Consider the following 23681-nt stretch of genomic DNA (forward strand, 5'->3'; position numbering starts at 1 on the left):
CTACTGCAAGCTGCCGTTACGAGAAACGGCAAACACGGCTCGGTTATGATATATATCAGCAGCTATAGATTTTCAATCTTCGTTGTGGAAACCGTAATGTTTTACTTGACGAGTACAAAATTTCAAATCTTTGTCCGGTGTACGTACGTACTACATAGGCCTACTGCTCGCCAAGCAGCAACGGTCAAACTGCGTTTAACTAAGCATAACCAAACATCAATACACAAGTTACTATTTTAAACTAGGCAGAGTGGTGATTAATTATCCTGCTGCGTGGTACTGGCGTGTGGAACGTTTTGATAACCTGATATACAGCACGAGTCTGGTATGATATCTCTTCCTTATTCACGAATGTTCAGTTTGTGTCATAGCCCTTGTACAAATAAAAAGTAATCGTTCTCTCACAAAGAAATCGATTAGATATGGGAAGTAGTCGATTACGATTACTTCGGAATATTTTTCAATGTAATCGATTGCGATTACTTGAAAATGCTGTAATCGTCGTAATCGATTACCCCATGTCTGGTGCTGTGCTCTTCAACCGTTGTGCGTTCACCTGTGAAGTGGTGTATCATAAACTTGTCACATTTCTACAGCGCATTAGCAGTGAAATTTCCCGTATTAATGAATGCTACTTCACTTTTGCAACCTGTAGGCCTATCCTCTTCTTTGGGTCTCAGAATATAGCAACCCCACATTACATCCAATGCGCAATAAACGCATATTCACTCGTAAACTATCTCCGCCCAGTGAAAAATCCGAAGCTCAAGAAATCTACTCGGAAATACTTCACCAACTATTATTCCCTCAGCATCTGTCGCAATGTCTTATCTCCAAGTCAAAAAAAAACCTGCCGCTTTAATCGATTGATATATTAAAATGGAGTTGCATAACGTAAGCAGTTCAACTTGTAATGATCAACATATTAGCAAAAGCAGAACTGTATTTTTCTGAATTTCATCAAACTATCCAATTGAAAATATAATTAACGAACTCTGACGTATGATTGCAATCGAGGCAAAAGATGACATAAATACGTATTTGGGTTGTTAAAAAATAACTCGCTGGTCAATAAAATTGTTGTCGCCTAAAAAACGCTGCAGATCGCATTTGTCTTCCTTCTAACATGTGGGTGCTATAACCAAGAGTAAAAAAATCATATTTATTATAAAATCGATATTTTTGTTTTAAATTTTGCTGCCTACCCCATGAAATTGTTGTTGTTTAAAATAACAGGCACAACAAAATTCGGCTAATTCCATCCCGTAGTATAGTGCAGTGATTGGAGTTGCATAGTTAAGTGATAGAATTTCCTACCGTAAATACTATTTAATTCAAATCCAAAATTTTCTATGGCACGCAACAATTTCATGGGGTAGACAGAAATTTTAAAAGCCAAGATTTTTCGTTTTAGACGAATCTAAAATCATTACTCTTCTTTCGGACCGGGCACAATGATTTGAGTACTCGAATCTGAATCGAGCATTAATTTCAATGATTCTAGTTTAGTAGTAATAGACGGTTTTTTCGAGTGCTGAAATTATAAGCTCCTCGACACTGAAAGTTTATCAACGAGAATTAGAGTTTAGATACTATTTTCCACTCTGTGGAAGCCTCAAAACCTTGATTGACCGTATCCCAGCATACGAAACATAGTACAAAGCTACGAAGGTTACTGGAAATACATTACCGAAGTCATGATCATCCCACAACAAGGAAGTCGGTATGGTCTAAAAAATACACATGTGATGGATAACAGGAATTAAATTATTTGTGGTAGCATGAAAGGTACCTATTTGAACGTTGACGTTTTATATACTGTTATTACGTCATAACGAGTGATACTCGAATACTCGACACGAAGCATAATGCGTGATTCAGAATCGAATCACTCAGGCGCTCTTATAGCTCTGCTCCTACAGGTTGGAAATGAGCCAAATTCGATGTGCCACGTTTTTGGGCAACATAATAATATTATCAACCAGCCAAGAAATTTTGGAAAGAAGTTATTTTTGAACAACCTCAACAGACAGTCACTGCACCTTCCTTGTCCAGCGGCACTTGCACATCGTGCACTCATGGTATGCATATGCACAGATCTTGTGTGTGTATGTCATGAGCCGATGCACATGTCAAGGACAAAATATTCAACGTCCTATCCTAGTCACCCAAATCTAGTCCCTGACATATCCGCCACATGCGAGAATCCAAGATCGGCAATCTTCCTTTCGGCAACCCTGCATCCAAACGCCACGCTGTCACCCAACGACGCACCCCGGTGCATCGCGTGGATAACCCCGCCGATAAAAGAGTCCCCGGCCCCGAGAGTGTCAACGACTGTATTCACAGACGCGGCACAGACTTGATGACCCTTGCCGTTGTCAAAATACGCGGCGCCGGCATTGCCCCAGGTACATATGATGGCGGCCCTGTCAAGTGGAAGAACGGTGAATGGCACATCCCTGTAATTACGCAGTTGGCTATCATGCTACTGAGGGATATCTAGAAGTAGATATCCCTGATTCTACTGGAAGTAATTTTGGTTTCCATTTGCGAAAGACTTACCCATATACTCTGAACACGGCAGGCTGCACCTTTAGGCAGAGTCAGACAACTAGAGAGTTTTCAGGTTTTCCAAAGTAAACTAGAATTACGCTTACTGAATTCGCATAACTTGGAAATTAAGTCAAATTCCGACTAAATAAAGTACAACAACAACCAAGTCAGTTCGAATCAAATCTGAGTTCATTGTCATACGCATTGTGTGGACCCGGGCTCGTTTCGCACTATACGGTTCACCTGCAGCATTTTCAGGAAAACCAGAAATTGGATTAGAATTAAATGAGAGCATAGATACATTTCACAAATTCGCTCTAATTAGTCAAATTAGACAACTAGAATTATCAAGTTTAGGAGTAGAATAGAACATTGTGTCAGACCAAACTAACCAACTTGTGTTAAACTCACACCTTGGGAGTAGGCCGTGGACATGTTCAACGGCTTCGATTGCGTCTCTGCATTTCATGTGTGAAGCAAATTCCTTACTCACAAACACCTAGAACAAAAAGCTCGAGGTATAGAAGCCTTACGAGAGAAAGAAATTGGGGCTTACCAAATCTGCAAGCTTCGCAAATTGTAGCGATGGATCCGCGTCGAATGTTCTAATTTTTTCAAGCTCTATAGATACAGTGGTTTTGCAATTATTCTCTTTGATTTTCGCGACGCATGAGCAGATTACATCATGATTGGGACGAGACTGCAGAATTAAAAATAAGTAATGCCAAACCGGTCTTGTGGTTTCGACAGGGTTCTGTGTCACAAGTCGAGTCATTTTCAATTCACCACCGGGTCAAGTCCGAGTCCTAGGTAGGCAGCAACGGGTCGAGTTCGAGTCATAGTGTTTGTCGAGACCCGAGTCCGAGTCATAGTGTGCACTGTTCATTATCAAGCTAAGTTAGGTTCAACACACTTTTTGAGACTCGGGTAAAAACAAATGCCTGGCATTCATATCATACTCATTTTCACTCTTAACGTGTCTATTCAAACAGTTTCTTGACATATTTTCAAGTATCAGACCTAATACACGAGACACGAATCCAGTCGTATAGAATGTGTTTGTAGAGTCGTGTGACTTGGTTGAGTCATGCGCAATGACTCGAGTACAAGTCTAGTCAATACACACCTGAGTGCCTAAAGTCAAGTCGAGTCAATAAAACAAATTAAAGTCATGACTCGAGTCATACCAACCCTGGTGAGAACTCATTTGCTCAACTACACCGAGTTCCGAATTTCCCTCAATGGATGAAATTACGTTCTCTAATGATGCTGACTCAAAAGCATTCCCGATGCAGCAATGCAGTACTTATTGAAGGCAGCCTAGAGAGTTGGAATGGGGAAAGGCCAAAATTCCGACCACATTGCGGTCAATACAAAAATGCATACCTCAAAATGAAACCAGTCAAACTCGTCCATACTAAGTTGCAATATATTGTCCACAGTGAGCTCTGGAAAATCCCTGTGTTAACAAAAAGCAATGGCAGTTTGTTTTGTGTGGTTGCGATTGTGAGCTGCCACCATGAGCATTAGCATTAGGGTTGTTAAAAATAACTTTTCTTTCAAATTGTAACAATTTCACGGAGTTGACAGTGAAAGTTCAATATTTTTAATAATGTTTATTATTTTCTAACTTTGCTATGAAACAAGTGATATTTGAACAGCCCTGATGTGTATAGCGCACAAGTACAGCGTAAAAGCGTAGTGAAAGACAGAATCATTTCCATATATATTTTAAACTTGATGCATTGTTGTACAATGAATATATAACGTCACATCAATGTTGAAAGTTTTTGCCCCTCTCCAATTTTAATCCCATCTACATACTATACACTAGAAGCCCGGCCCACTATATTATCGGTTTGCCAATAATATCGAGTCGATATCACACTTTAAGAAGAAATATCGATATCGACCATTCAAGGCTAAAAAACATCAACAAAATTCGTGACGTCGCAATGTGGTATTAGCCTAGCGATTCAGCGAACTATAATGATCTGCAACTTCTACAGTGGGAATATTGATCGATTTCTTATAGCTTACAGCAGGGGTGTCAAGCACAACTTGCGTTGCGGGCCAGATTCAAACCTTCAGAGCACTCGCAGGCCGGGCCGGACCAGTCAAATGATTCCAACATGTTACCTCAAAATCCATGCCCTTGTGTTTCACTTGTATACCCAATTATTAAGCTGATATACATGATATATTATGGTATCTAACGGACCATAGGGTTCTATTCTATCAACTCCTTTATTCGATGATTGATAGCCACACAAACTGCTAAAACAGCGGCTTTACGACGATATACGTTGGTATATTACTATCATTGCTTTGTTTTAGTCGTAATCAGACCATAGTACTAGTCTATGTATGCATTATGAGGAATGCAAGCGATTTGACCGTAAACGCAGACGTTGTAGTTTGGTATATTCTTATTAGCCCACATCGCGATTTGGGTTTCTCTGGAGACCGAGGAGTTGTTAAGTCATAAGCGTAAAAGGAGTGCGACCACAGATATTTAAATTATATTTTTGTGTAATAATTGTATTCTCCATGTAAGCTGCATACACCAGTTTCTAACTAATGTTTTCACTTCTGCGAATAACAACATTTTGGTCCAATTTCCCATAAAACTGTGAACTCACCGACACGTACACTGGGTGTCAATGGCAGCTACTTGTTGTTGATGATGGTAACTACAGTGTGACTGCAACACCACTGCGAGATGGTTATAATGCGGCCGATGAACATACTCAACATTTGCTGTCTTGGGGGATTATTTAATGAAGTATTTTGTACCAAAAATCTGCTGGATATTACATCCATTTTTCAGAATGATGTCGCAGGCCTGATGAAACCGTCTGGCGGGTCGGATGTTTGACACCCCTGGCTTACAGTGTCCCGATACAGGCTTGATAGTTTATTTCATACCCAAGCGTAGCAATGGCTGTAAAGCTGCTCAAATAAATGATCCGCAATTTTGGAAATGGGGCTCAAGATAGATGACATATCTTTTAAATATTGACAGATATATCGGGGCTATCGGTGAAGGTGCTAGCTATCGGTTTTATCTGCATCGGCTAAAGATCCGATATTTGTCTCAAGTGTAGCCTACACTAGGGTTGCTCAAAAATAACTTTTTCTAAAATTTTTGTCGCTACTGGTATTTCATAAAATTGTTAGGTTGGCTGAAAAACATTGCACATTATATTTATTATCAAATATTTTAAAAAAATTTCAAATTTTACTGGCTAACCCATGGAGTTGTTGAGAATGTTGAGATGTCTACAGATACGATGTAAAACAAATTTGACGCAATTCCAACGCGTAGGAGAAAAGTTATTTGAGTTTTTCCTTCATAATTTTGTGATTATCCACAGCCAATGCATTTTTTCAAATTCAAAACTTTCAACTGCAATAACTTCGCTTCTACTGGTTGGAATTTAGCTAAAATTGTACTGCATCGTTTTTTTAGACAACTTCACAATTTCATGGGGCAGACAGTCAAATTAAAAAAAAAATTACAAATATTTTCATTATAAATTAAAGATTTCCAAACTACAATAGCTTTACTTTACTGGTTGTAATTGATCCAAATTTGGCGTGCAAAGTTTTTTTAGCCAACCTATCAATTTTATGGAATGGCTGAAAAAATTTGAAAAATAATTATTTTTGAACAACCCTACTATACACACACACGTTCGCAGAGATTTGAACTGTCGGCGACAACAAGCAAGCTTACCCTCTGTAATGCATTATTGTCCTCGATCCATTCTCCGCATTTACTATCACAGTGGATGTAGGAAAATCAACGGTGTGGCATTCCGTGACATGTTCGATACCGACACCGTTTTTTCTAAGGTCACTTTTTGCGTGCCTGTAAAATTGCAACACAAAATTTGCAAAAGGATTTGCGAATGATCATAGATCAGTCTACTGAACAGGAAACAAGACAGCGTAATGGTGGAGCGGGCTTCTTGATCGGTAGGTCGTGGGTTCAATCCCCGGCCAGGTCACACCAAAGACCTGATCAGCAACACTGGTGCGATGGAGGGGTGCTGCAAGACTAAAACCTTACAAGGCTATTTCTGCACCTTCCTTGTCCAATGGCATATGCACATCATGCTCTCATGGTATGCGTATGCACAGATAGTGTGTATGTAGGCCTATATCATGAGTCGGTTTATATGCCGCAAAAACATCAAGGACAAACATATACAACATCATAAATTCCGAAATGAGAATGGATTGGTGTTGTGCCATTGCATAAAACCTTGCTCCAGGTAACAAAATGACAGTAACTGACTTATACCAGTGTTGGGAACAACTCGGTATGCCCTACCTTCGAGTCAGAAGTCATATCAATTCACTGTACCCTTTGACTCGAGTCAAGTCACTAAAATATTGAAGTGTCTCGAGTCAAGTCAAGTCTGCGGCAACTGTTGACAAGTAATATAAACTAGCCTATATTTGTGCAATTTAATTCATACAAGAGTATCACTAAGGTGAGCACTAAGCAGTTCATGGAACAAAGTAGGCTACAGTTATAGATAGATTTCTATTAATCCAGGACAACATGAGCGCTAATCATTTAGTTTGTGGTCAATTTATTTGTGACACAACCATAGGGGCTGTTCACTAGGGCTGTTAATAAACAAACTTTTCCTTCAGATTTCACTGGCTACTTGATAAAATTGTTAGGTTGGTTAAAAAAACGCTGCACATCAACTTTCGCTCCATTCCAACCCGTAGAAGCGAGATTCGTGCAGTAAAAAGCTTTGAATTTGTCATTAAAGCGAAGTTATTGCAGTAGAAAAATTTGTAATTCCATGATTTTATAATAAATAATCAAGGAGTTGGTCACCGTAAATGCTATTTTATTCAAATCCACATTTGTCTACTGCAATAACTTCGCTTCCAGTGGTTGGAATTGAGCCAAATTTGGTGTGTATCATCTCTACTGACATCCTAGCAATTTTATGGGGTTGGCAGGAAAATTTTAAATTTTTTTGTTTGTTTTATAATGATAAATTCAAAACTTACTACTGCACGAATCTCGCTTCCACTGGTTGGAATGGAGCCAAAGTTGGTGTGCAGCGTTTTTTAATCAACCAAACAATTTAATCAAGTAGCCAATGAATTCTGAAGGAAAAGTTTTTTTTTAACAGCCCTACTGTACACGTACATTGATTTAGTCGACACCGAATACTTGAAATTGACTCAAAATTTCACTTTGAGTCATGAGTCAATCCTATTTCTGTATCTCCGAGTCCGAATCAAATCATGTCATTTTGACAAGGGGCTTGAGTCAAGTCAAGTAATATGAAAAAAGTTGAGTCGATTCAAGCCAACGGTGGAAGCAGTTAACATTACAGCGGGTACACATTGAGTCCATAACGTCTCAGGATTTCGATGAAGTTTGGTACGGATAGTGTGTATAATTTGTGCTTCATCTCATGATAGCGTCATAGAAGTATCGACAAAATTGTCATGGCAATATGGAGATGCGTTCGAAGCCGTTCGATGGCCCAACATTGACTTATTCCAGGATTGAAATCTAACAACACCAAATAGTAACTCCCTCCGCAGCAGAGTTTTGACAACTAGAAAATTTTCAAAAAATTTGATTACAATTAGAATTAGGTATAGCGGTATAGTTACATTATTTTTTTGAAATCATATTAGTGTTAAGACTTTCATTCACGAAAACTTGGAAGACTTTCATTCACGAAAACTTGGAAATTGAATTTGATTCCAAATTAAAATTAAATACAGCAGAAATAAAGTTCCATTCATGTCAAAGCAGAGCTCAATCTCATAATTATCAGAATGGCAATGTCAGCAGTGTCAGGTTCGTTCCGCACGATAGGCCAACTGTTCTCAATCAGCATTCTTACAAAACCTAGAAATTGGATTAGAATTAAAAGACTTTACTAATTAGATTACCAGCATTTTGCTCTAATTAGTCTAATTAGACAACTAGAATTATCTAGTTTTTCAAGTCTGGTAACAATAAAATATGCAACAACTTTTTCCTCAAGCAGACTCACTTGGCCGCTGCTATTCCCCAGGAGGTATTGTTGGAGTCACTTGTAGAAGGAACCACCCCGACGAAGTCAACAGCCGTGCCCAGTAAGGAAAGTACCACGGATGTGTTTGCGGCGTTACCACCTCTTCTCCATTGTAAAGAATTTATTCTGAAATCAGAACAACAAAATTATTACGAAAAAAGCTATTGCCGGCAGTCAGACTTACTAGGTATCTAGATAACTCTGGTTGTCTAATTAGCCTCATTTGAGCAAAATGTCAGTAATCTAATTTCTGAAATATTTCTATGCTCTCATTTGAATTCTAATCTAATTTCTGGTTCTCCTGAAAATGTGTTACAGGAAAACTGTATCGCACGAGATGAGCCACTCTTGGTTTAGAGACGTTTGTCATTCTCATGCGGTTGATGTGAACTTGATTTGTTGAATTTCTTAGACTGCGAATCCAGTAATTTTAATGATCTGAGAACTAAGCTTGATTCAATCATAGTGGCACAAATGGTGTGGACCCAGCGAGATTACACGGCTCACCGCATTTGGGTTGCGTCATATTTTCCATTTGGCCAAAGGCAATTCTACGGCCATTTTTGAACAAGCGATAAATTTGATAAAAACCTGTGTAAAATGGAAAGCTGCTGCTGTACTGAGTGCGAAAGTATACATTCTATTGTGCTCATGGCACTGGAACCCCCCAAAATCAGCCTCGAATTTTGCAATGTGATGGAGTTTGAGATTGTGACGCAACAACAGTGTCTGGCAAAACGAAACTGCAGCTCAGGAGCAAGAGCCAGACAGCGCTGTCGCGTCACATTGTGCTGTGTGTTTTGATAACGACTTCACAGATATTTCATTTCTACAAACTAACATAGCTTTGAACTACATGTTTCGTATGACAAATCGCGATTTCAAGGCTTCCACAGTGGAAGATAGTACCGAAACTACAATCATCGTTGATAAATTAAAATTTAGTAGCAAGAAGCCAGGGTTGTAATGACTCGAGTCGAGTCACGACTTTCTGATGAATCGACTTGACTCGAGTCATTTTCTTAAAATACGGAAATGACTGGACTCGAGTCAATCTGTGTATTATTGACTCGGATTGGACTCGAGTCATTGCGCACGACTCGAACCAAGTCATATGACTCGAGACTCAGACGGTCAAAAGACCGACATTTCATTCTAACTTTGAAGAATAGTAAAGCAACGACACTACTTGGATTTTGTCTATGGTACTGGTAGGCCTACTTGAAAATGTGACCAGAAACTGCTAAAAGTGAGGAAAATTAGTAGGCTATATCATAAACGCAAACCATTCGATATCACCAAACAGAGAAATTATAAAAACTGGGTTGAACAAGACTTTAACGGGAAACTGAGCAATCAACACAATGACTTACTCGGACTCGAGTCATAATACCATGACTCGGACTCGACCCTCTGCTCACTGACTTGGACTCGGACTTGACTCGGTGGTGAATTGGAAATGACTTGACTTGACTCGAGTCGAGTCAAAAGTGATATTGACTAGTGACTCGGAGCCTTGTGACTTGGTTACAACCCTGCTAGGAGCATATCATAACCAGGTACTCAGAAAAATCATCTTTTAATTCTCACTGCTCAAATCGAATCATTACAATAATTACTCAATTGAGATTTGAGTACTCGAATGATTGTGCCCAGCCCTAAAATCGACCGACATCATTTTGCACTCAATCACACCAACCCCAGTAATGAAATCTTCAAATTCAAGTACCTCTGGTCGGTGTCTTCTTTTGGAAAGTCACTGCAAATATTGACCAGATCCACACATACAAGACCAACGCACACCACTTTTTTCTCCATCATTCCATTAACAATTCAGGCAGCAATAGAGTGCAGGTACAGTATGACTTATCTATAGAGAATATGATACACTTATGAATATAAAAATGAAAGGTGGATTAATAAAATATAGCACATTGCACAGGAGCGCTACTGTACAGTATGACTTATATCTATTTAGTAGCATATGATACACTCATGGATATCAAAATGAAAGATTGATGATATAATATAGCATATTGCACTGGAGTCTCATAGTAGACTCATCTATGCTGCATAGCCTATGACACAGCCATGGTTATCAAAATGAAAGATTGATGATTAACAGGCAGCACATTGCACTGGAGTTGTACAGTATGACTTATCGATGAAGCATATGATACACGCATGACTCATTCATATGAAAATGTGGATTAATTGATGATTAACAAACAGCATAGGCCTATTGCACCAGGCGGAATTAAGGTATACATTTTCTACAATTGCGTGTGGAGAGACAAAAAACATGCATTGTTGCAATAAACTTTAAGCATGCAATTCAAATTACACATGATGACACAGAAACGATTGACTAGTCACATTAAGGTTAATGTAGTCTATAAAAGATTCAAGTTCATTACAATGCCAATATCCAACTTTCAGAACGTTTTCGGGGGGTATACAGTGCTCTGATGACCAGCTAAGACACTAGCTTTTGATTAAGATCAGCTATGTAATTACAATACCGTACTAATTCAAGCGAACAATAGACATCTGGAATACTGTGGCAGACATATTTAATAATACCGTAAAGGACAAATGATAGATCATGGTATAATTGAACCTGTTGATACCAACTTTGATGCCTATACCGTCTCTGAGCAGCTTCGTTATAGAAGGAAATTCCCGATGGGATGGGGGCAATAAAATATATAAATAAGTCCGATTATTTGCTCAAGCTTAGGCTTATGCAGTTACGTTTTCTTGCAGTACGACCAAATTCTGAGTGATATTCATGAAAATAAAAAGGATTATAATAAATTGCCTAACGAAAATGACTTTTTGACGTATGCATTCATTAATAAAAAAAACTCTATGAAGATAGATCATGTATCACTTTGACGACAATGTTATACTTTATTACCGATCAAGCATTGTGTTGCACCGCATATTCGTACTAAATCTCACTCTATCTTTCTGTCTTTTGACCATAATCGATTAACTCACGTGCTATATACATTTCAAGATTTCACAATTTCAAAGTCAGCTTCGTTATGCCGTAATTGGGGGCTTGGCTACGAAACTTACTATTACAAGATAAAAGTGCAAAAAAAATTCATCAATTAATTGCAATTATGCCCACAGTTCCATGAAAGAACGGCAAAGACTCGACCCAAACCCAAATTATAAATGCCTAATGACCTTGAGGAGAGCAGTCAGAGCACACGATCTTTGCAGATGTTGCAAACAACTAAGAGCATTGATCAAGGGGAACTCCCTAGTTTGTCTAGTAACTCATGCCCGTCACCTAGCGACGTGCTTGCACGCCGTACTTCAAAAATAATTATTTATCTCTCGTTTTCCCAATGATATATATACATTACATATGTATGTGATGTATATATATCATAGGTTTTCCTAAATTTGTTAAATTTCCTAAATTGCTACAGGTCAATCCTATATCATGGTTCACAATATGGAATGAAATTATATTAGCCTTGAAAGAGATATGTTTTCAGCAGTATGTTGAAAAATTCAATGACGACTAGAAAATCTTGATCCAGTCCATCAATGGACAGATTCAGCATTGTTGGCAGAATCGCCAGAAAGAGTTACTGCTTATTGCAGAACTACGATTACGAAGTATTTGAATACTTAATGCTGCACACGGAGGCACGATGTGTTTTTAAGAGGCAAGTCTCACTCTCTGTTTCTAACAAACATTGCATATTTACATAGGACGTCCTCTTTTAACTCTTTCGACGCCGCGCATCCCCATAAGTTCGCTGCCGATTGTCTTCAAAACGCCGCGTATCCCCATATGTTCGCTAAATCGAGAGGGCGCATTTTTGTCTCGAAATCTGGCATGCCGTTTTGCGCTCATGCCAGTCGGGGCATTGTGCGGTGTAACCGCAGAAATTTCAGGCCTAATCTCGGTACACGACGTAGCACTGTCAGCTGTCTTCGCTCTGGTTGAAACTTCAACACGCGTCTTCTTGGGTGAAGTACGGTTTTTAATGGTTCAAATTCCCAGCGATTATACAACTGACCAAATAATTTATAACACAATCCAAATTCTTAATACAAACAGATACTCCAATTAAATAACATGAAAGCCAAATAGAACCCTAAATACGATAATACGCCCCTAAACTAAACGACTTCAGCCAAACAATAATATGCGACCAATACCATGCAGTGCGCCACGTGAAGTGATAGATTCGAGGCGCCAATACCATCATTCATGCGTCATAGAAAGAATCATTGGTCCATAGCGAAGGCGGAATTCTGCGGCAACACCCTCACCCCCAAAAATGGGAAATTTATTAGAGTAAATTTATACACATTTTTTCACAGGTGACTACCAACAACTTCCCGAAAAACATGCGAAAAAACAAACAAACAAATACAACGAAGCGCCGAAACAATTAAATTGTATTGAGCCAAAGTGACACTCATGGCATATTGTGACGCAATCAATAACGAAAACACATACTGTAGTAAACAACAAGTACGAGACTACGAGTGCCGTAGTAAACAATGGTTACCACAGTAGTAAATAACAAAACACCGAGTATCGAACAAGCAGTGTTCTAGTAAATAAATTCAGATCATGCTGAGGAGCTCTGAATAAGCACCAACTTAGTAATGGGCCTCTCAAGCTCAGAATTTTTTGTTTTGATACGAACCGACCTTACCAGGTCGTCTTTGCCAGGAAATACCTGTGTGACACGGCCCAGAAGCCATGCATTTCGGGGCAGGTTATCGTCCATGATTAGGACAATATCATCGATTTTTAGGTTACATTTACCATCAATCCATTTGGGCCGTATTTGTAGCCTTGGCAAATACTCTAAGCGCCACCTCCTCCAGAAAACATCAGCCAAATGATGAGCCTGTCTCCAGCGTCTACGGGAATAATTATCTTTTTCATTAAATATGCCTGGGGGTAAGACAGGACCTTGTTTCAAGAGAAGCAGAGAGTTTGGAGTTAAGGGTTCAAGATCACAAGGATCATCAGATACTGTTGTGATTGGACGGTTGTTCACAACTGACTCACACTCACTCATCAGGGTTGCTAGGCACTCATCTGAGAACACTTGACCATTGCAAATTGCCCGTAGGATTTTCCTCACCGTCCGAATTTGACGTTCGAAAATACCACCATGGTGAGATGCCCTGGCAGTTTGAAATATCCATTTGATATTTTTCTTAAGCAAGCATTCATTAATTTGCACTTGATTCCATTTGTTGACAGATTGTCTAATTTCTCGCTCCGCCCCAACAATGTTTGAGCCATTATCTGATCGAATTTCAAGAACTTGACCCCGACGGTTAGTGAATCTTTCCAATGCCATTATAAATGAATCGGTGGTCAAACTGTGGGTCAATTCAATATGAATTGCCTTTGTATTCAAGCAACAGAATATCACCCCATAACGTTTCTCAATGCTACGCCCTCTTTTAACGTCAAAATGACCAAAGCAATCCAAAGCCACATATGAAAAGGGTGGCTTATCCGGAATGAGCCGATTTGCTGGAAGATTTGACATTTGCTGCGACTCTGGCTGTCGCTGCCGTTTGCGACATATCACACAATCATATATTATTTTTCTCAATTTGGGATGAGGGCGCACAATCCAATATTTTTTACGGACCATTCCCAGGACATGCTCACGACCCGAATGTCCTGATAATTTGTGATGCCATTCAAAAATGGCAGAAGCAATCATGCTATCTCTTGGCACTACAATTTGGTGTTGATTTTCATAAGCAATGGGGGCTTCCATTATTCTGCCACCAACCCGCAGTAACCCATTTTCTATAAAAGGCTTCAACCTGTACAAAGTACTTGCAGGTCTAAGATTTTGACCATTTGCAATCGCATGCATTTCTGTAGCATAAAATTTTGCTTGCTCATGCTTGATAATTTCTATTTCCGAACGCAACAGTTCATCTGTTGTTAATAGCCCTGCAGGGAGCGATTCATTACCGCCAGATGTTCCTCTAACCTTAGAGAGCAACCTATCTTTGTATCGTAACACCCAAGCAATCACCTTTTTGAGTTTGAACCAATTACAATGTTTTTTTATTGCCTCATCCATGAATTCAATACCAGGTGTAGGAACATCACTCACTACAGTTGCAAGACATGTTTTTTTAGTTTTTACTGAATCAATTACGTCCGAACACATTTCACAGACACTGTCTGTGCTGACCTTTGTAAAGTTGCAACTGACGGGCAATTTTCCATTGCCCTTTATTTCACTTCTCTCACACGCCACGGCCCAACCAATCAATGTGCGAACGGCGTAGAAATCGGCCGGCCCATCAACCACTTCTCTTGGTCGATGAATACTTCTATTATCAAAGCCGATTAACAATTCAACATCACAGTCCACATCAGGAATTTCAATTCCATTGAACTCAGGAAAATCTTGGATATCTTCCTGGAGTGGCATTTCATATTTACCCAAAGGTATCTCTTCGATAGATACCAGCGTTGAAAGGGACACCCAATCATTACCATTATATGCAGATACTTCTACATTGTCAATTAAAGTTTCTGTTTTGTGGCAACCAACGCCATTGAGAGTTTTTACAGCCACGCTGATATCCCTACCTTTAACACCCATTCTTTTCAGCAATGAATGAGTAATGAATGAATTTCTACTTGCTCCATCAAGCAATGCTTTGGTGGTAAAAACGTTTCCACCATTGCCGACACGCACTTTTACCGGCAACCCAGGCAATAATGCACCTCTTTCCTTTTGAATACTACTAGCAAAACTACTCGTCGTTTTGTCAGATTCCGAATTTTGTTCCGATTTAATCAATTCAATTGGCTTATGACTTTGGGAAGGCTTGTTATCAGGTGGATGAAGTAATGTAGTGTGCTTACCGAAACATTTTGCCTGAGAGCACGGCTTTTTACGATAACATTCTTTACTGAAATGCCCTGCTTGAAGACACGAAAAACACAGCTTGTTTTGCTGAACAAAATTATGCCTTTGTTCAAAATTCATTGCTCGAAAGATATTGCATTGGTTGAGAAAATGAGTTTGCTTACATTGCGGACAACATGATGCAGTTGAACTCTCCATCTGTGTAACAAAACTGGTTTTGCTTCCTTTAGGATTAACAAACCTTTCGTTACTCAAGGACCAATTTATTTTAGGCTTTGTTTCCAACTCTCGAGATTTCTTTCGAATGTAATTTGACAAGTCAAGCATGGTCAATTTTTCCCTTTTTACATTCACAATATTATCCACAATGGATCTCCATCCACTTCTCCATCCTTCCGGCAATCTATCCTCAACTTTGTCAATTACCATAATGTTGTCAATTTCATGCAAACTATTTGTGCCCATTAAAGTTTCTCTGCATGAAACCAGTTTCGCCCAAAACATTGCCAAACCATCCCTATCGTTTTCAGAAAAACGAGGACCTCCAAGTATGGACTCCAGGCAACAGCGACTGATTTGATGTTCTTGCCCATAATTTTCATTCAATATTTTCCATGCCTTATCAAAGCATGAGTGTGAATCAGCATGCAAACAACCTTTGATCAATACATGCGGGACACCCTTTGTATACTTCATTAGATATTGAAGCCTATGTTGTTGTGTTAACGCATATGGCTCTACTAAAGAATTGAAAGCCATTTTAAAATCATAAAAATCACTGGCGTTTCCTGTAAAGATGGGAGGTTCCGTGAGGGGTAATAAAGAAGGTTGGGGAACTTGGGCATACATAACCTTGGGTTCCGAATTACTGATATTGTTTTTAGGAGCAAGGAAACAAGCTTCAGCATTGGCTGGTGTCGAAATAAGAGCAGCGGGTTTAGGTCCCCGTTCATATTTTGGTAACTTAGTAGGTTCACTACGGCCCTGCAAACAAGGGCTATCAAAATCAATCAGATCTAGCACCGAGTTAACAGTATTTGAACCCAAAGGTTGCGAACTACCTGGAATGGATGGACAATTAACCTGAGGAACGAATTCGATGGCAGTTTCCTGCTTGACTACAGGACTCAGTCTAGTGCTAAAAATTGATTGTCGGGTTTCTAGGGACTGAGGAACAAAAGGAATTTGAACGTCCGTGCGATTCATACCTGAAGCATCAACAGTAGGAAGCTCAAAACCAAGCACCTTTCTCTCTGCGCGAGTTTCCTCAAGCGCAGATGCGATTTCGAATTGGTCTCTCTGATGCCTCATACTGAGTTCATCGATCTCTCGTTGTCTAATGCGTCTCAAGGTTTCAACCTCGGACTTGTTTTCCCGTTCGAGTTCTTCTGCTTCGAGCTTTTGCTGTCGAGCAATTTCTTCCCGTCTTGATTTAATCTTTTCAAGCATTTCTTCTTCTTCACGATGATGCCGCAACATGAGTTGCTGTTTTTCCAGAATATGACGTTGTGAGGATGAAGCAGATCTGGCCTCCAGAACCGCTTCTTGTTGCATCAATGTCATACCCACGTCTGAGGTAGACCTTGTTGAGCCTGAGCCATGTGATTGAGTAACATGACTTTTTGATTTTATACTCGATCGACTGCCAACCTTTGTCTTTGATCTGGTAGTCATCATATGTAGATTGTCTTTGGTTAGCAATGCACTTTTGGTGCTTCTTTTCACATGACGCGAAACCATGCCAGCAGACACACAACTCGAACTTGTTCTAGTCTTTGTTTTGTTCAAGTTGTTTTTTGGCTGTGCTGCAGCTCCTATCGCGCCATAAGCTTTGGCGTGCGTTGCTAATTGTTGAATCGGGCCTTCCATATTATCTTCGGATAACACCAGGGCGTCAATTCCACGTTGATTAGATGCTAGTTGATTGGAGACCGCAACATCTTTCAACAGCTCCATTATGAAATATCCTTTGTCGTTTAGTGCAACGTTTCGTTTGATGCGATGTGACCATTAAAAACTTGTGTAACCGCAGAAATTTCAGGCCTAATCTCGGTACACGACGTAGCACTGTCAGCTGTCTTCGCTCTGGTTGAAACTTCAACACGCGTCTTCTTGGGTGAAGTACGGTTTTTAATGGTTCAAATTCCCAGCGATTATACAACTGACCAAATAATTTATAACACAATCCAAATTCTTAATACAAACAGATACTCCAATTAAATAACATGAAAGCCAAATAGAACCCTAAATACGATAATACGCCCCTAAACTAAACGACTTCAGCCAAACAATAATATGCGACCAATACCATGCAGTGCGCCACGTGAAGTGATAGATTCGAGGCGCCAATACCATCATTCATGCGTCATAGAAAGAATCATTGGTCCATAGCGAAGGCGGAATTCTGCGGCAACATGCGGTAATGAATTCAAAATTCAAGACTTGCTTCTGAGAGGCAATTTCGCTCGATTACATGTACGGAATAGTAACTATATTTGTTATATATTTCCACGACGGTAATGATTTTCAACAGATGCCAATACCTAAAGACATTTTACATCATTATCACCAATCTTTAGCGACAATCGCGCGTTAAGTTAATATACGGATCTACTGAAGCCACCAAGGCAGTACATGTACAGACTTCACACTGTGGAAACCCGAGGTTTCCAGAATGTTCTGTATTTTCCGTTTAGAATATTGTTGCGCGTGGTATGGCTGGAGACCGCGTGTTGAGTGAGTTGGTTGAGAGAGTTGGCTGAGAGTGTGGCTGAAGATGGATGCGAGTGAGTATGTCTCTGTGTTTGGCAGCGTGAAGTATTAGTAGTTTGGGGCAGCAGCGTGAAGTAGTGGTGGTATTAGGCAGTTAGGGCGTGAAGTAGGTAGTTGGTCTTGTATTGGCGGGCTTGAGTTGGACGTACCGGTCGGAATCTCTGCGCGGATAGGCTGGGGCACGGCCTAGTCACTGACGGTGCTGCGCGAGCACCTAGGGAGTGATGTTGCCCCGTTGGTAGTTCGTACTCGCTTGTAGATGGCAAGACTGCTGCTGGGCTAGGTTTAGGCTGATAGGTAGGCTATGTGTGCGTGAGGCTTGTGTGAAGTTTTGTTACAGTTTCCTGTGCAGTGTGTATCGTATAGGAGTTATAGATCGTCTGGGTTCCGTTTTGTGTGTCCGTGAGTATCGTTATTATGAGTTTCTTGTGTCGTATTAATATAATATTATAACCGCATAGACTTGTGGTGTTGTCGGTTGTGCCGTGATTGTAAGTGTCATTTGAGCAGGCGGCAGTCGCAAAGAGACGAGGTCCCGAGCCCAGTAACACACCCGCGATCCCCGTTATTGCTACCGGTATACGCCGTAACGGGGTCGCTACAACACCAATATATACGTATTTATTCAAGTTTTTCAAACGTAAAATTGCATCGGGAGATGACGAGGACTCAACGGTGACAAATAATGATGTTTTTGTGCAGATCGTTGCTTGTAATCGTACACAAATGGGCTCCGTCGGTATGTTACTGCGCCTGAAAAACAAACTTGAGTACCGGTACTAGCAGAAGTCAAAATTTCGAGCCATTATTGCTGATTTGACGTCACAGTGATAACCTTGAAGCATCGACGGCCGAAGATCATGTCGGCAGCAGTATTTCACGACGGTTCTAAACCTCCGCATTGCCATCGAAAAGGAATTAACGATTGAAGGATAATATATTATCAATATATAATATAATAAGAATATTCTGTGAAATTTACAACGTCACAGCTAATCTATAAGTACCATAGAAACACCAACAAAATCCATACCTTGGCAGTAGCGTTGGGACCCCGGGAAATCCCGATCCCGGGATTTGAAGCAATCCCGTTCCCGGGATTAACCCCAATGAGATCCCGGGATTTGTGAACAGCATCTACCAAGGCTTACGTAGCGTCATGTGTCATTTTTGGTAATAAAGCAGTGTCAAAAACTAGACCAGGCTGTCTAAAACATTGTTTCTTGACCTTACGTCCCTGCAGCGCCCCATTTCGAAAATGGCCTACGTCTGGCGCCCCCACCTATATTTTAAGGATATTTCGCCAACAAATTACGAAACCGTCTAAGCGATGATACTCTTGATCAGTGGTTCCTAACCAATTTGAATGTCGGAGCCACATTAAAACACCCGATTAGACTATACACTGATAACGAAAATTCTAAAGGTAGCTAATAACCTACCTCTAAATCCCACCATCTAGCAAACTCAAAAGCATGCATATGCACATAGACTTCTGCAGATTGTATATCTGTTATTTTAGCATTGGTAGACGCAGATTGCTATACATTGAAATAAATTGATAATGCACATCATTACTTAACATACTATTTCGTTGTTATGTGATAACTCTTCATACATTCCAGCACTTGATACACAAGTTTGCGGAGGATTATTCTATTAAAAATATTGGACTTATTGCAATTTATATTGGACTATGAGCCGTTATTTTAATGTTAGTGAAATTGTGTCGTAATTTACTCTTCAAAAGACGATATATAAAGGTCTACAAGCAGCAGAACTCAAGATATGTCGTTGTCTGACGGGTATTCCTCAATGCGTTTGGCGCTAGTCTGCAAGAATTCTGTTTCTCTGATTTCAGAAGCGGCCTTGGACGGCTTTAGAGATATCTAATATTTCTCATTTCAGCATTCATATACAAAAATTGCCTACAACTATTTATATAAACAAACAACAACTGCCGTCCATTATATTTTGTGGCATATTTAGAGGTCACTCAGAGCCGCAAGAAGACTACCTTGGAGCCGCGGTTGGGAATAACTGCTCTTGATGATCTCATGTTTTGAGTCAATATTACAAGGAATAAATGTTGTTTATGTAGCTTGTATTATGCGTATTTTACTATTTTGCGAATCCCGGGATTGAGAAGCGAAAATCCCGGGAAATCCCGATCCCGGGATTTCAAATTCGATCCCGAAGTCCCAACCCTACTTGGCAGCAGCGCGCCTGAAATCAGCAAAACTTCAGTTCGTACCGAAGCCTGTCCTAGCAACACGACAGCATCAATCAAGGCACGTTACGCATCATTAAATAGATATCGTTTGCGGCTACAACACGGACGTAGGTACGTCTCGGTAGCTAAGGTAGCGACGAAGTTACGATCGGTTGAAAGTCAGTCAGGTTTATTAATATTTTCATCGTTTCAAAACATCACAAGACTGCGATACAATGAAAAGATAGGAGGGTGTCGAAACAACTTGGAGTAGCCATTAAGATCAGACACCCACCTTAGCCTAGGCGAAGTAAATAAGAGGCATGCACACTGAATGAAAAGTAATGCAGAGAATATAAGACGCAAGCGACAAAATGGGGTGGCATGTGGCGGAGGGCGAGGTCGATGTTAGGTCGTGGTCCGGTAATCCTGAAGACTGGCTAGTATTGAAATTGGGGTTATTTGGTGAAAATCGCGGCGTTTTGAAGACAATCGTCAAATTTAGCTCGGCGTCGAAAGAGTTAAGAGGATTTGTCCTCTTTTTTGCACAAAATTGAAAGTGAGAGAGAGTCTCGAGAGAGAGAAAGTGTCCTCGGAGGAACCCTAAATGCCCTCTTCAATGTGTCCTCTTTTTTCAGAAAAAGTATTAAGATGCCATGAAAATGTCGACTTATAGGCAGAATTGGTAAGCAGATTTGTAGAAAAGTGGAATACGGGAGTCGATGAAAATGACGACCATTTTTTTAGTCAAGCACAAAAGTATTGTCAAAAGCGGATTTTCGGGAGTCTGGACAAAGTGATAACCTTTTTTTCGTCAACACAAAAGTTTTGGTAAAACTTTTTTCGAATTCACCAGTTTTCTTAGCGGGTACCAGAACTTTCAGAATTTGTATCCTTATTTTACAGAGCTGCGAACCTGTCCTTGGGCATGACGTTCCGGTAACGATATCGCTTATTATAGCCTACTTGGCGGATGTATTCACCAAATGTAAGGAGTCTAATTTATTCCTTTCTGGTACAATTATGTAATTTTGATCAAGGTCAAAATAGCAGTGTTCGGATTCCGTAAATATGCTCTGGGTATCTCTGCAAAATTTAGATAGACATGGTTATTTTCATTTCTGAATCGTACACAGCATTGGGTATCTAACCTTCTTTAGATTCACGGCTGTATTTTGACTTCTACGCATGCCAGCGAACAGGCATATAAAGGACCACCTGAAGAACTTATCCCATCGCGGGAAAGCTCTTGCGGTCTCTATGTCTTGCGCATGATAGTTTCTAATTGTAGCAGCGAAACCTTTCTCGGGCAGACTACTTTTACTTCTAATTGGAAGTTTTCAGTTTTCTTTAGGTAAGACTAGACCTATAGTGGTTACTTTTTTGCTTTTGTAAATCGTTACTTTTGCCTCTACTTGAGTAGGCCTACTTATGGTGACTACTTTGACCGCCTCTGGTAGGCCTATATACGTTGCAAGCTACAATGGGAGTCTGTGCTGTTGCACAGTTGTAATAGAGATCGCAGCAGCGAAGATATGAGCGCCAGACATTTCGCAGAGGGCCAATGAGCGATGACGCGTGGTCTCGATGCCACAGATATATATAGCTTTTGCAAGAATAAATTGTTGCATTTTTATAAAAATCTTTCAGCTGAAGTTCGCCTACGGCGCCTTTCTGACGAAAATTTTCAGATTTTCCCCTAATGTTTCTTCAATTTGAGACCACAACATGAATAGAACGAAGTGCCCGTTCAAGCGGAAGCGCCTGATACCCGGGTGGCTCGGGTTTGATTCCGCGATGGAGGTTTATCTGGGCTCTAGTGTTAATCTTCCCCGCGCCGCTGTTAATTCTTAGGGCGACAAAAATGCCCAGAAAAAGACCCGTTAAAAGAACGCACTCACAAGGAATGGAAAGACCAAGAAATAGGGTTCTGGTTTAAATCAGATTTTCTTCGTAGATATTTTATTTTAATTTCACCATTTTGATTTTATTGATTATTTCGGTTTTTTCAAATTTTTCTGACGAGATGCGTGAATGTGGTTTATTATCGAACAATCATGTGTATTTTATATAAACCGGAGATAGCATTTCGTCACCGGCACCAGTATAGTTCAGCTATTTGACAGACAGACGGGAAAAGAGCAAAGAGCAGTAGACAATCAATATGTTAGGGTTTTTGCTGAGGATAGTTAGTTGTCTGCGACATGCTGCTGCTATATCCGAAGTACTGGTGAGATACCTAAAACGAAGGTTGCGTTGTAAAACTATTATGGATGGTCCCGATTTGACTCAACATGTTTCCTCGCTAAGAACAGATCAGTATAATAATTCTAGCGACTCATCATTACCACATAGGTAAAATGTTTTCAGCTATGTGAATGATGACTCACAGCCCCGCATTATTTAAGTTTAAGCGTTATCCTTCATCACCTTGATTGACTTGCTGGTCGTCATTCCTCCCATTTTCTTTTGTTCGTGTTGTTGTTATTATGGCTAAAAAAAAATCAAAACAAAAATCATGATTTCAATAATTTATTCGATTAAAATTGATTTTAATCAGGGGCAAAATTATTTTAACCGGAACCCTACCAAGAAAGAGGTTCGGAATAGAAATTAAAATCGGAAAAGAACTGTGACATCGGGCACTAAGGTCGAGGTGGATGCCAGTTTTAGAGACCGCAACTGGTCGTTTGGCATCCTCCTGTCTGTTCATTACGTCTCATTATATATTGTGTGTGTCTTGATCAGATGAAAATAGAATCTGACGATTAGCCTATATCGATTATTGCGGCGAGTTTAAATTTCGAGACGTTTCAAATAACCCTGTCTGTCCAGCTGCTTTTACTGCATGGCGTGGAGTGTTTCATATATAGGACTAAACAAAAGATTAAATTGATATGTTCATATTGCGTCCCAAACAAATTATCCTGTATACATACGTTATGTAGCATCAATGCATGAAGAAGCACTAGCTCCGAGGCCATTTCAATTCAAACGCAAGCCTGTCATCTTTTCGGATCATCGGCATTATGTTCCGTTGGCCACAATAAATTGGCGCGACCGAACAGGTAATAGCTCATAATAGATAGGCTTACATGCGATTAAAATGTATTACGAAGAAGAAGAATACAATATAATTTTACGGGTGCCTTTGAATAAATATCGCTGTAT

At 39.9% G+C, this 23681-nt stretch overlaps 1 protein-coding gene and 2 long non-coding RNA genes across 3 annotated transcripts in view; 2 read left to right on the plus strand and 1 right to left on the minus strand.

The window, feature by feature from the left end:
* LOC145444690 (uncharacterized) overlaps positions 1-14821 on the plus strand; it is a 30645-nt gene extending 15824 nt beyond the window's left edge. The window contains exon 2 of the long non-coding RNA XR_013916755.1: positions 12510-14821. This is a non-coding gene — a long non-coding RNA (uncharacterized LOC145444690). The remainder of the gene's footprint in view (positions 1-12509) is intronic.
* LOC145444675 (ketohexokinase-like) lies at positions 858-10522 on the minus strand. Its single transcript, XM_080322693.1, has 7 exons — positions 10354-10522; positions 8604-8750; positions 6296-6430; positions 3943-4015; positions 3113-3256; positions 2970-3055; positions 858-2429 (listed from the first exon to the last, which is right to left on the minus strand). The coding sequence occupies exons 1-7, from the start codon at positions 10443-10445 to the stop codon at positions 2165-2167; spliced, it is 942 nt and encodes a 313-aa protein (XP_080178819.1). The 5' UTR covers positions 10446-10522; the 3' UTR covers positions 858-2164.
* Positions 14822-15170: 349 nt separating the features above from the next.
* On the plus strand, positions 15171-17441 carry LOC145444691 (uncharacterized). The gene is made up of 2 exons (XR_013916756.1): positions 15171-16383; positions 16576-17441. It is a non-coding gene; the product is annotated as an uncharacterized LOC145444691 (long non-coding RNA).
* Positions 17442-23681: the final 6240 nt, after the last annotated feature.

This window comes from Botryllus schlosseri, chromosome 8, assembly GCF_051294905.1.
Source record: "Botryllus schlosseri isolate E-star chromosome 8, Bs_hap1, whole genome shotgun sequence".
In the NCBI taxonomy this organism is placed as follows: domain Eukaryota; kingdom Metazoa; phylum Chordata; class Ascidiacea; order Stolidobranchia; family Styelidae; genus Botryllus; species Botryllus schlosseri.